General features: G+C 54.3%; 1 protein-coding gene across 3 annotated transcripts in view; it reads right to left on the bottom strand.

Annotated features, from left to right (window-relative positions):
• The window catches only part of AJAP1 (adherens junctions associated protein 1), a 104,904-nt gene extending 92,396 nt beyond the window's left edge, over nt 1-12,508 (bottom strand). The window contains exon 1 of one of the 3 annotated variants that reach the window (XR_008377034.1): nt 12,337-12,508. Coding sequence is in view for 1 of the 3 variants with exons in the window: in XM_053577341.1 (XP_053433316.1) it covers nt 10,195-10,223 (29 nt within the window). In the remaining 2 variants the exon portion in view is untranslated. Of the gene's footprint in view, nt 1-10,194; nt 11,031-12,336 lie in introns of those variants that run through there. The other 2 variants (XR_008377035.1, XM_053577341.1) reach the window with 2 other exon arrangements.
• Between the last annotated feature and the right edge of the window lie 308 nt (nt 12,509-12,816).

The following is a 12,816-nucleotide window of genomic DNA, read 5'->3' as shown; positions in this document are numbered from 1 at the left end:
GAGGCCTCCTTGGAGAAGGTGACATATTTATTTTTAATTATTAAACAGATTGAATAGCGGTATCTGTGTCACAGATAGGTTTCCATCTCCCCATAACATTTCATTAATTCTTTGCTACAAAATGCTCTCTTGTTTTGACCACAAACCTTTTACTTAAAATCGTGGGTGCCAGAGAGACGTGTGATTTCAGAGTCAGCTGAACACAGGACTTAAATCAATAATGCTGACTTGACATCACAGCAGCTGGGCCCTTCTTGGTTTTATAAATACATATATTTTTTTATTTTGTTTTGTTTTTCCCCAAAGAGCAACATATAATCTAATGGAGGAGAGGGAAGTAGATTTTACATAAAACACAAAAGCTACAGGGGATGCTGGAAAGGGCAGTGTGGATCCTGGAGCCCTGGGATCCCAGGTTCAAATCCCAGCTCTTTCATGGGCTGCCTGTGTGACCTTGGGCAAATTACTTAATCTCTCTGAGCTTCCTTCCTCTTGTGGAAAACAGGAGCAGAAATCCCCAAGACAATGTAGACTGGGTGGATTGTTTAGTCTGGCTGGATCACCTAGTACAACGCCCGGGCTAGAGAAAGGCCTAGAAGGGGTGTTAGTTCCCACGTGTGCTGACCGGATGTGGAAGGACAGAAAAGTAATAACAGATGTAGGTTGTGAGATCTCAGGAGCTTCCCACTGTGCCACCCAATGTCATCCGAGGACCAGTGACAGAGCGCCCCATACACAGGTCTATCATAAAGACGGAAATCAAGTGGTAACAGCAAAGCCACAAACTCACGTCTGCCTTCACCAACCTGAGGCTCCTGCTTCCCTGACCTAGAAACAAGAAACCAACTGTGTCTGTGTTAGATTGACACTCCTCAGAGCGGGGTCCTGAAGCCACCTTACGAGCCAGGGTAGGAAAGTGGGGCTGACCCCAAAAAGGTTGCTCTATTTTCAGAGGTGACCTAATTTACGTGGGAGGATCTGGACAGATCTTCTTATCCAGTAATTATGCACCGGGTCACTTACTACTGTCACTGAGGATGGGTCTCTTGGCTTTAGCAACAGGCATGTTTGTGGGCTGTTGAATTTTGCATTCTAAAAATTGTGGCAGAGAAACAACGCAGCAAGTTTCATAAAGTAGTGTTTTACCCCTTTTACCACGCCCAACTCACCTGTGACTACCATTAAATACAAACACATCCCCCAAAGAAGCTAAATACGCACACACCCCAAATAAGCAGGTGTGCGTCTCCGACAGATGAGTGGAGGATATTAGTTTTCTTAATAGCGCTTTTTTAACTGTAACTCATGTGCATTTTAAGCTGTAATACAGAGAGACCCTGTTTACCCTTACCCAGCTCCCCCAGAGGTAACATCTTGTAAAAATACAGTACAAGGACGTAACCAGGACACAGCCACAGATACTGTCAAGACAGAAAACACCCTGTCCCCACAGAGACCCCACACATGGCCTCTCTCTGGTCACACCCTCTTTTTCCCTGCTGTCTCCCAACCTCTCTGTTTCCCTGGCTACCTGTTTCCCATTTCTGTAATCTTGTCGTTTCAACGCTGTGCAACCATCATATAGTATGTAAATTTTTGCAACTGGCTTTTTGTCACTTCACATAATTCCCTGGAGATTCACACAGGTTCTTGGGAGCATTGATACTTTTTTACTGCTGAGGACTATCCCCTGGTACAGATGTGCCACAGTCACCTACCAAAGGATGCCCACATTGTTTCCACTTTGGGGCTATCGTAAACAAAGCTGCTATCAACATTTACGTGGGCAAATAAGGTTTTGTGTGAAAGAAGGTCTTAATTTCTCAGGCATAAACGCTAAGAAGTGAAATGTTCAACTGTACACGAGTTGCATGTATGTTTAAGAGCTAAACTGCTTTTTGGAGCACCTTCCCACCAGCAGGGCAGGACTGATCCAGTTTCTCCAGCTCTGTGCCAGCGTTTGGGGCTGTCAGCTTTTTTTTTTTTTAATTTAGCCACTCTGATGGGCTAGTAACACCTCATTGAAGTTGTAATTTGCATTTCTCTAATGGGCAATGATATTGACTATCCTTCCCTGTGCTTTTTGCCATCTAAATAGCCTCTTTGGTGAAATGTCCTTTCACGCCTTCTACCTATTTCTTATTGAATTGTCTATTTTTTTTACTGTTGATTGATGAGAGTTCTTTATTTATTGTAAATATCAATCTTTGATCAGATGTGTGGTTTGTAAATATTATCTCCCGCTCTGTAACTTGCTTTCTCAACTTCTTAAGAGAGGTTTTCAGGGAGAATATTTTTAAATTTTGACGAGGTTCAATTTATTAACTTTTCCTAATGTGGATCGTGCTTTTGGTGTAAAGTCTAAAATCTCTTTGCCCATTCTGAGTTAATTTTTTAATAATGTGTGGGGCTTAAGTTGAGAGCTTTCGTTTTTGTTTTTTTTTTTACTTTTTTCTTTTTATCTTTGGCTCTGGATGTCTTGTTCCCCTAACACCGTTTGAGGAGAAATCTATCTTTCTTCCACTGGATTTTGCAGTTGTCAAAAATCAGTTGGGCATATTTGTGGAGATTTGTTTCTGAATTATCTATTCTGTTTCATTCATTTTTCTAGTCCTCTACTCATACTATACAATCTTGGTTACTGTAGCTACAAAGCAAATCTCACAGTTAGCTGTTCTAGTACATATAAGCCTTTCCCAGCACATATAAATTTTAGAATATGCACTAAACGCTTGCTGGTTTCATGTGCGTTGTATTAAACTTCTACATCAATTTGAGAAGAACTCCCAATCTTCTCAAAAAGGGAGATGAACCTCCCAATCCATGAACATGGCATGTCTCCCCATTTATTCGTATCATCTTTGATGTAGTTCATCAATATTATATAATTCTCAGCAAAGTGGTCATCAAAATAGCATTTTTCACAGCTAATTTTTTTTTTCTTTAGCAACTGTTACGTAGTATTACATTTTTAACATCTGTGTCTGCATGGCTGTTGCTAGCAGATAGAAATACAAGTGATATTCGTACTTCTTTATCATCTTCCGTGACCTTGTGAAGTTGCTTGTAAGTTCTAGGAGTTTTGGGGTTTCTTTTGTAGATTCCGTGGTATATTCCATGTAGATAATCGTATCATCTGCAAATAGGGACAGTTATCTTTCTTTCTTTTTGTACACTTTCTCCTTTTCTACTCATATTGTACTGGCTGGAAGTGTCACCACTATGGTAACAGTGAACTTCTTTTTCTTGTTCCTGATCTCAAGAGAAAAGCAACCAGTTTCTCACCATTAATATTAATATTGGTTGTATTGATGTTTTTCATCCAATTGAGAAAGTGCCCCTCTGTTGCTATTTTACTGAGTTTCTGTCTCAAATAGATGTTAAATTTTATCAAATGAATTTTTTGCATCAAGTGATGGGATTGCATGATTCCCTCCCCCGCCCCCTGCTTTGATTTTCCAGTTTAGCAATCAAAAGTACTGTTTAACTCGCTGGTCTTACCACTTCATCAGCTGACCCCACCTCTCTGTCCTCTGTTACAAGTGACCAGACTTCTATCCTGCCCAATGCATTCCATTACGAACTGGTGGGAGAGGTGCCCCGTGGGTGCAAATGCCTAGTTTGCATAGGCGCCCCCCTCTCCAGACCACAGGTGTCAGAAGGCAGCAGCTACTAACCCATCTCTATCCTACCTCTGACAGTGGCACCACCCAAGCACAGAGCTGGTGCCTAGCAAATGTCACTTGTTGAATAAGGAGGGCTGCTGGGCAGGCCAGCTCTGCTCAGAGCCTGTATATACCAAGAAAGCAGCAGTGAGGTTCTAAAGGTAGATGCTGGTCAAGAGCATGACCAGCTCTCAGGAAATTACTTTTCTCACCTCCAACTTTCTAATAGGAAATGTTCAAACCAAGCAAATGTCCCACATACAGCCACTAGTTCCAAAGGGCAACTGAGCACTCAGAAATCGGACTAGTCCCAACTGAGATGTGCTCTTAGAATAAATTACACATCTGATTTCAAAGACTTAGTATAGAAATAATGTAAAAGCAATATTCATTGAAGACCATTTTATATTGGTTATAGAAATGATAATATTTTGGACACATTGAGTTAAACTAAATATATAATTAAAATTAATTTTATCTTTTTTTAAATATGTGGCTACTGAAATTTTAAAAAAACAAACGTGGCTTGTTTCTTCTCTTTCTGATGGACAGTGCTGGTCACCACCCTAAGAAGAGCATTTTTATCTCTGAGCATACCTCCCCTGCCCCCAATTCTTAGACTGTGAAGACTTTGAGGCCAGAAGCCTCCTCATTTCTGGGTCCGCCACAGCATCTGCTCACAGGTCTGTCCCCTGCTTGGGTGCCCAGGAACTGAGAGATGAATGAAAACAGAGATCCAGGCTTGTTCACACGTCATAAAGGACATTGAAAGCTGCCATCCAAGCGCAGTACCAGTTCCGGAGCTCACATCTGGGTGGGAGCAGAGGAATATGCTTGTCACAGCTTGTTAGAGTAACTGTCAACTCTCATGAGGATCCTCTCCCACCTGGGACTTGTATACTGACCAGAAATTTCTCTTTCAGATGAACCGAACCTATTTCCAATTAACTATTCCCTAGTAGGTAAATAAACTGTTCTAGGTCCTGAGAAAGCTGAGAACAAGAGGAGACCTGAGCCCCGGAGCCTCCCCTGCCCTCGAGCTGCTGGTGGCACTTTCCCATGCCATCCCACTGCCAGACCCAGGCCACCTTCATTCTCCTTCCAGCTGCACCCCCCCTTCCTGCCAGTAAAAAGGTCTCGGACTCTTTCTCACAGGGAACTGATAATGACTAAAAGAGATCACTGAGATAGTCTTTCCTATGCTCTTCTGCATTCTAATTGTGAAAAAAATCCTCTAGTCAGGGTGGCACCTGTGGCTCAAAGGAGTAGGGTGCTGGCCCCATATACCAGAGGTGGTGGGTTCAAACTTAGCCCCGGCCAAAAACTGCAAAAAAAGAAAAAAAAAAAATCTCCTAGTCAAAGGAATGCATCTCTAATAGTGGAACTGTATGCACCAGGAAGCAAGCTTGAGGAAGGACCAGGCCTAAGCCTAAGGCCAGAAATCATTTCCAGGAACTCAGGGTGGAATTACAGAGGAGCAGGCACAAAGGTGAGACTCCATAAAAAAAAGGGGACACTGTGCCTTACAGATGGGTTTATTCATCTACCGATGTTTCCTGAACAGCTGCTATGTACCAGACACTTTCAAGAAGGGGTGAAGAACGGGAGATGATCCCTGCCCGTAGGGACTCTATGACCAAAGGCTCTTCTCCAGTGTGAGACAGGACCTGTAGACACATCCCAGAACCCTCCTGACCAGCACACCCCTGAGTTGCCAGACCAGATACATGTTGCAGCTGCTCCCCCTTCCCAGCAACCCTGAAGTTGCAGGCACACAGGGCTAAGGAGCAGTGTAATACCACTCCCGGGGTGGGCAGGGCTGGCGCTTCCCAGCTAACTGCCCACTGGGGGGCTGGCAGAGGCGGGAAGGCAGAGAGGGCCAGGCCCAGCCATGCCAGCTTCCCTTGGGTAGGCACCTGGGAGAAAGGGCAATGCCCAGAAGAAGTCAGGTGAGCAGACACAGCAAGAATAGTCAGGGAGATCCAGGAAGGCTGAGGCATGTGGCCTGCAGCCCCGGTGAACCCAGCATTGCTGCCACCACCTTTGTTGTTTGGGGCAAGGGAGGTGGATAAAGAAATAAGTAGCACCTGCTTCCTGAATGCACATGGGTGCAAACGCAGGTGCAGGCCCAAGGTCCACCCACATGGTCCCCCATGGCCCAGCACTAAGAAATTGTCCCTTGCAAATAGAACCTCAGAGCTAGAACGAGAGCTGGTGACTTCAGACACACCGGCCTTCACCCTGGGTCTCTTGTGGTCACGGTAGAGATATTTATCCACTCTGAAGACTTCACAGACACACAGTGGGTCTCTGGCCTCTCACCATCCCCACCCCCACCCCAGGTCCCTTGGCAGGAGCTCAGCACAGCCTCCCTGCACCCGGCCTGGTCTGGAGTCTGCTGGGACATGATCGGACAGCTGCTGCGCTGCCACAGACAGCAGCAGGAGACAGTCCTCACCACCTCCGGAAAGGGCCTCAGGGACCCAGCACGGAAGATGCCACTCTCAGTTGCTAACTGCTGGGGACAGAGAGGAGCCCCAGTGAGGGCCCCGGGGCAGTGAGCCCTCCTGGCACCAGCTTGCATCCCAGCCCTGAGGCTGATAGGCTAGGGGAACCCAGGGGCAGCCCCAAAGGCCCCCAGAGCTCTGGCATGGACACACTCCTGCCTGACTCGCTCTTCAAGGCAGATTAACTGAGAGTTAATCTGAGTTATGTAACCACCACTCCCCACTCCGCGGCCTCGTGACTCACCAGCCCCTTTGAATTCCTGGAAGGGGGTCGTGGAGGAAGGAAGAGTGGTGACCCCACACACCTATTGTTTGCTCTAGCTCCAGAAAGCCCCTGGCCCAGCCTCCTCCTTGGGCCTGGATAGCATCAGGCAGGAGAAACCCTCTCAAGCCACACTTCAAACATAAAATCTAGATCAAGGATATATTTGGCTTTCCCAGCTAATCTTTACATCAGTTTGGTCTCTACTGACTTGTAACCCTTTGAAGAAAACTTGGCAAGTACATATTTGAGACAGATGACTCTTACATAACCCCAGAGAGGGGCTCCTGGGCTCTGGCAGACTCAGCTCTTTGTGGGTCGTGTCAAGTTTTGTGTTTACCCACTTTGTCATGACCCAGGGTCACACTACCCATACTCCATGGTTCTCCCACAAAAAGCCCAGGGAAATGCAGGGCCAGGGTGCACACGGAACCACACTTGCCAGACGCCTTTTTGCGCTGGGTCAGAGGCGCTGGGGAGGATGAGGCTGGGATGGAGGACAGCCCTCCCTCCAGCCACCCTGCTGGGAAGATGAAGTGCGTGTGCTGGGGGCAGCAAGCTATTCTATCTCCAGAGACCCAGAGACAGATGCTCAGGGAGGCGTGGAGCTCTCCCAGTCCCTGGGCTGCTGTGCCCTGCTCCCCACTCCAATGCACAGAAGAGGAGGCAGCAGGTGTTTAAAATGAACTAACAGCAGGACCAGACTGGGAGGAGCCTGCTACCCCCTCCTCTGCTCAGACACAGATCCCCAAGGTGGGGTGAGCAGGAACTCAGCAGGATGGACCAGTGTTGTCCAAAGATTTGAGCTGCCTCTTAAATTCGTGATTTATTCCACATTATTTCCCTGATGAGTACCAGGGCCGCTGACACTAGATGGGCTCCAGTTGCAATCAATTTAGCAGCAGCAGCTGGAAACCGGCAGGAGCTGGGATTCAGGGGAGAGCAGTGTCTATGGATAGAGCCTTTGACTTCAGCCACTCAGCTCAGCTTCACAGCCCCAGCTGCTAGGGGAATTCGCAGTGGGGACGGTGGCAGCCAACCCCATAGAGCCCTGCCATGAGGCCCAGACACGGCTCAACGCACACAAGAGAGCTTGGGAAGCTATGAATTATGTTCTCACGCACAGCCAGGGCCTCCCTAACAGAGGGAGAGAGGAACCTTAGAGTGGGAAGCAGATGGAATGACCCAAGGTACAGGGCCTATGGCGGAACGCAAGGGATGGCGTAGCAGTCCTGAGGGCTGCCTAGCAAACGCCTTGGATGGAGGCTCTCAGACTGGGAGCCAGCTACGGCCCCCAGCCTCAGAGGCAACTCATACGAAACGGCCAAACTCAACTCAGGCAGAGGCTTGGCAAGCGGAGGGTGAGCTTGGACACAGCCCGGCAAGGTCCTGGGTCTCCTTCAAGGGCCACCTTTCTCAGAGCTGATGGAAAGTCTCTTTGGAGCTTTGATAGAACTACCACCAGAAAAGACATAAAAGCAGCTAATAAAACTCAATCTGTTTCTCCTTCTTAAAATGACGACTCGATTGCAATATAACAGCAAATAACCAAGCCAAGACTTTGTCTCCAGATCCAGAGCTAAGCAGCCCCTCCCTCCTGCGACACTGAGCCTCTTCCCTAGCTGAGCAGGGGCTGGCAGCCTTCTGCTACCTGGGCTGGAGGCTGAGTGTCTACCTGTCCAGACCAGGCTATGAGCCTGGCAGCAAGATGCCTTGTGCTCATCCGGGAGTGCCTACAAGCACAGGTGAGGACCCTCTTGAAGGGAAAGGTGCATTTCCAGATCTTGAGCAAGCAAACCCAGGCTTTCAGTCCCCACCTGCCCCTTGTGAATCAAAACCGCTCAGACCCTCTGGGCACAGTCCTCTTTCTCCTGGGAGACAGCCCTGACAGACAGAGCTCTTCCTAAATGGATGACAGCTGGTCCTTAAACACACACAGAAAAATCTCCTCTGCTAACATCCAGGGGAGAAAACAAAAGGTCAATCTTCAAAATCACCAACAGAACCATCTCTTAAAGAAGAATGCCAAGATTTTACTGAAGGATATTTTAGAGGAACTATTTTAGTGAATTTTGAACCAAAAGAGAGGTTTCTTTCCATGACATTTGCTCTCCTTTCCCTTTATCAAAATGCTCTAATCTTTTAATCTAGCAACTTAGCAATTAAAAAAAAAGTCTGTTTAAATAAGTTGCCATCAGGAATCAAGGGGCAGATGGCAGCTCAGGAGGCATCTGGGAGGACAAGGCGAGAGGCTGCCCGGGGTGGGGACCCATGTGGTCATTCACAGGCCATGAAGGTCTTGTGAGATGGGACAGTCCAAGGCAAAGCGGTGGCCAGGGAACCTGGATTCCTGTCATCCCAGCAAGGCTGTCTGCACTCCAGGCTGCCTACATCCCAGAAGGGCCGAAGCCCAAACCTGATCTAGCCCAAGCCAGCACATCGAGGCAAGCCCAGCCAATACCCACGCCCCACACAGCCAGCTCCATGATTAACCTCTTCCCAGCGCAAACCAGACAGACCAGTGGGGAAGAACTGCCAAGAACAACCTTTGAAAATTTCCCCTGGATGTGCTAAGCGGTATTCGCCCCTGGGTGCGGTATCAGCTCATAACTCAAAGGTAGCCAGAAAACACTTAGCGTTCCCTGTCCCTGCCTGATTTCTCAAAATCAGGACACGCGTACTTCATCCTCCTTTCGCCTCCCCCCCACCCCACGCTGTATCCCGGGGAGGAGGCGGCGAAGGCAGCTTGCTCCAGCAACTACCAGCGCCTCTGGCTCCCCAGCGCGGGCGCGCAGTGCATCCCAGTGGTCAAACTCGAGAACCGCACGCCGCTTTCTCTACCTCCCACCTACGTCCTCTCGGCCCTCGGTTCTAACCCGGGACCCAAACGTATCAGCTCCGCGGAGACCCCTGGCAGGAGGGCGACGGCTCTAAGGCAACCTATCCCTCAAAAAAGAACTCTGCTCTGGTTGGCCCTGGGCTACCCGAGGAAGGGGCTGGAGAAGCCCACGCGAATTTTGCCCAGAGGGTCTTTCTGGAAACCCCCACCACGGGTTCCGGGCTCGAATCCCTGTTCCCGCTGGCCCTGAAGTTCGCGACACAGACAAGCCCCAGGGCGCGCCCGCGTGTGTGCGCGCGCGCGTGCATGTGTGTGTGTGCGCGTGTGCCTGCTGGGGGTGCCTGGCGGCGCTCCCCCAGAGCCCCAGCTCTCCAGCCCCAGCTGTCCGCCAGCTGTGTTGGCCCGCCGACCCGGAGGTCACCCGCAAACAGCTGGATCGGCAGCTGGGAGCCTGGGGTCCCCGAGAAAGAGGAAGGGCAGGCGGAGTGACTGTTTGGCTCTGGTTTCCTCTAACTCCGTCTGCACGGCTCTAGCTGGGAGCCGGGAGCTTTAGCTTTCCCCTGCAGCCCCGGCCCCCGCGCCCGCCGCGCCCAGCCGCCCATGCCTCGCTCCGGGCCCCGGGGAGGAGGCGCGCCGGGGCGACCTGCCAGGACACTGCGCTGCTGGCGCCCGGAGCTGCCCCATTGCCTCGGTTTCTGGGGCGGGCGCCGCTGCTCGGACCTCAGACGCGCCGAGCCGGGAAGAACCGGCCGTTCCCTGAGGGGCTGCAGAGCTCTGCGCTCCGGGCTCCCGGAGCACCCGACTGGCCGCCCGCGGGAAGTGAGGCGGGGTCCCTTTATTTGCCACACGGAGGAAAGCGCCACTTCAGCGCAGCCTGGCGCCCACTCACCCACACGCAACGGCACCGGCCGGGTTGCTCACCTGAGTCCTAAAAGCTGTTGAATCCGCATGGTCACGTTTCGGGGAGCGGGGCCTCAGACCTGGCTGGCCCCGGCCATCTGCGCGGCGCCCGCGCCCGCTCGCTTCCGTCCCGCGGCGCCGGTCTCCGGCTCTCGGTCCGCCGCCGCCCGCCGCCCGCCGGCCGCGGGGCGCACAGCGAGTCAGAGCGCGGCCGCGCGGGGCTCCATGCCGGCCGGCGCGCCGCCGCCGTTGGGGAGCATGGCTCAGGCGGGGCGGCCCGCGGGGGCGCACATCCTCCGGCCGGGGCGCGGGGCTCGCGGCCTCCTCCGGAGGCGACACAGCGAACGCGGCGGCGAGGCGGGGCGTATTCCGGCGCTGTCGCCGCGCAGTGAGGGTCTGAGGAGCCGGGGCTTCGCCCTCCGGGGCAGCGAGGAGAGAGGCCGGCAGCGCCGCCGCTCACGGTGCGCGTCTAGCGGCGCGCGGTTCTTGCCCCCAGCCGAAGCTCCGCGCCGAGGGGGCGGCGCTGCCCGGGGCTCTGGGCGACCGCGACGCGAGCTGATACTAGTCCCTTCGTTGCGCTCCGGGTCAGTGGACTCTACCGCCGATCTGCGCCGCTCAAGTTGCCCGGGGGCTCCGTCTGAGCGCTCGCTCCGCAGACGGCTGCGACCAGGAGGCTGGCGGGAGGCGGGCACGGGAGGCGCGTGGGGCGAGGGCACCGTGGAGCGCGGGGCGTGGGGACGCGCGGCGACGGCGCCGCGCCGAGGAGGCGCGCGGGGATCCCGGGGCCCCGCCGCCCGCGCCCACCGCGCCCGCCGCAAAGCCGCCCGCGCTGCTCAGCCGCCTCCCTCCTCGCGTCTGCCTCTCCGCGCGCTCGCCCCCGCCTCCCCAACCGGTCCCAACTCCGCCCGCCTGGCCCGGCTCACGTCACCCGCCTTCCCCGCCCCTCGAACGGGAGCCCGAGCCCCTAGCCCAGCCCTGGCTCCCGCTGGCTGCCCCACCTCTCCGCGGCCCGGCTCGCCGCGGGAGACTGTGCGTGGCCTGGGCGACACCGCTGGTGGGACTCTGTCGGCCCCTTCCTCATCCCTGGCCTCATCCCGGTCCCCACCTTGCGAAAGGCACTAGAGAGGCCGCAAGCTCCGATTGGACCGCGGAGAGCCGCCGGATGGTGTTGCCAGGGAAACCGGCTGGCTTGCGAAGCAGGCCGAGGTTTAGACCCGGTTACGGGTGCGCCGGGCCAGAGGGTTTGGGGAGGTGACGTTCCCGAGAAAGGTCTGGGGCGGGCCGCGTGAAGCAGAGGCCACGCAGAAAGTTTCCGCCCGGCGGAGCGGCGCGTCTCTCCGAGGTCGTCTGTGGGGACGCCTGCTCTGCGCGCTGCGTGGGCACCTGCCCCGGGCCGTGGCAGGGAGAAGAGAGGTGGCTGCGTTCTCAGCCTGAGCTTCGGCGCTTCTGCCCCCCAACACGGCCCACCCCGTGTCCGAGTTACCCGACAATGCAGGGCTGCGCGTCCAGCGGCCCTCCTCGCCCAGCCCCAGCTGCTGCTTGGACAGGCCCTTGCTCCGGAGGAGTCACTAGAAAGTTCCAGGGAACCTGGGCCTCCCAGACTCTCCCCGCCCCCTCCCCGCGCGCGGCCTGCCTCTCTGCGACCCCGCTTAGGCTACATTTGCCAGACAGTGAGTAAAGGAGCCTAGTAAAGGGTTCCTAGCCTGGGGACCCCTTTCACTGGGAACAGGGCACAGTCAGAACCTCAGGACAGCAGGACTCCGCAGAAACCCAGACAAAGCCCCGCTCTCAGCCTCCACGTGGCTGAGGGAACGCAAACTCGGGGCCTTGGGAATCAGGCTGTGGCCGCCCTCGGGGGTAAAAACAGGAGGGGCAGAGGGAGAAGCCACTCCCAGGCTCTGCCCTGCACTGGTGCTTCCCCAGGTCAGCTGGAGTCACCCCAGCCCAGGGGAGCGCAGTGAGGGGTCCCAGTGAGCGGCACCTTGGGGGCGGGGCACAGCCAGGTGGCCCCCCGGCTGGCCTGTCCTCCCAGGTGGTGTGTGGACGTCCCGGAAGAGCCGGCCGTGGAGTCCCACCGTGCCCAGACGGGAGCGCGGAGACACCTGCTCCGCCAGAGGCAGAGATGGCTGCCATGATGTGGGCCGACCACGGGCCGCTGCCTACCCAGGCGAGGTCCTGGCCGTGCTAACCGCTCTGACCCTCGGTCTTTTCATCTGAGAGATGGGTCTCATAGTTCCTCCCACGCGGAGTGGTTTTCGAGGAGTGATCACAGTGGACCTGTCACGGCCGGTCAGGGCTCCAGAGGGGCAGCAGGGTGAGTCAGCACTTTGCCCGCCTGGCCAGAGCCCTCCCCCTGGGGGTGCGAGGGGCTAAGCCCGCCAAGAGCCGACCGCGAGGTCTGGTTCCGGGAACCGCAGCCGGGCCCAGGGCCGCCGGCGGGGAAGGTCCGCGCTGCTGCCACCTAGCGGGCCGAGGTGGGAGCGCTGCCGGGGAGGGCCTGCTCTGCCCGCGGGAGGCGGCGCAGGTGACCTGGCCAGCTCTGACGCCTTCTCCTCCAGGAACCCCTTCCGCAGCCTTGTGGAAACCGGCTGACCCCTCTCAGGACGTTTTCAAGTGCATAGACTACCGGGATTATTAGCAAAT

The sequence above is a fragment of the Nycticebus coucang genome, chromosome 22 (genome assembly GCF_027406575.1).
Source record: "Nycticebus coucang isolate mNycCou1 chromosome 22, mNycCou1.pri, whole genome shotgun sequence".
Lineage (NCBI taxonomy): Eukaryota > Metazoa > Chordata > Mammalia > Primates > Lorisidae > Nycticebus > Nycticebus coucang.
The sequence above is the reverse complement of the archived record's forward strand: the minus strand, read 5'-3'. Positions and strand labels throughout refer to the sequence as shown.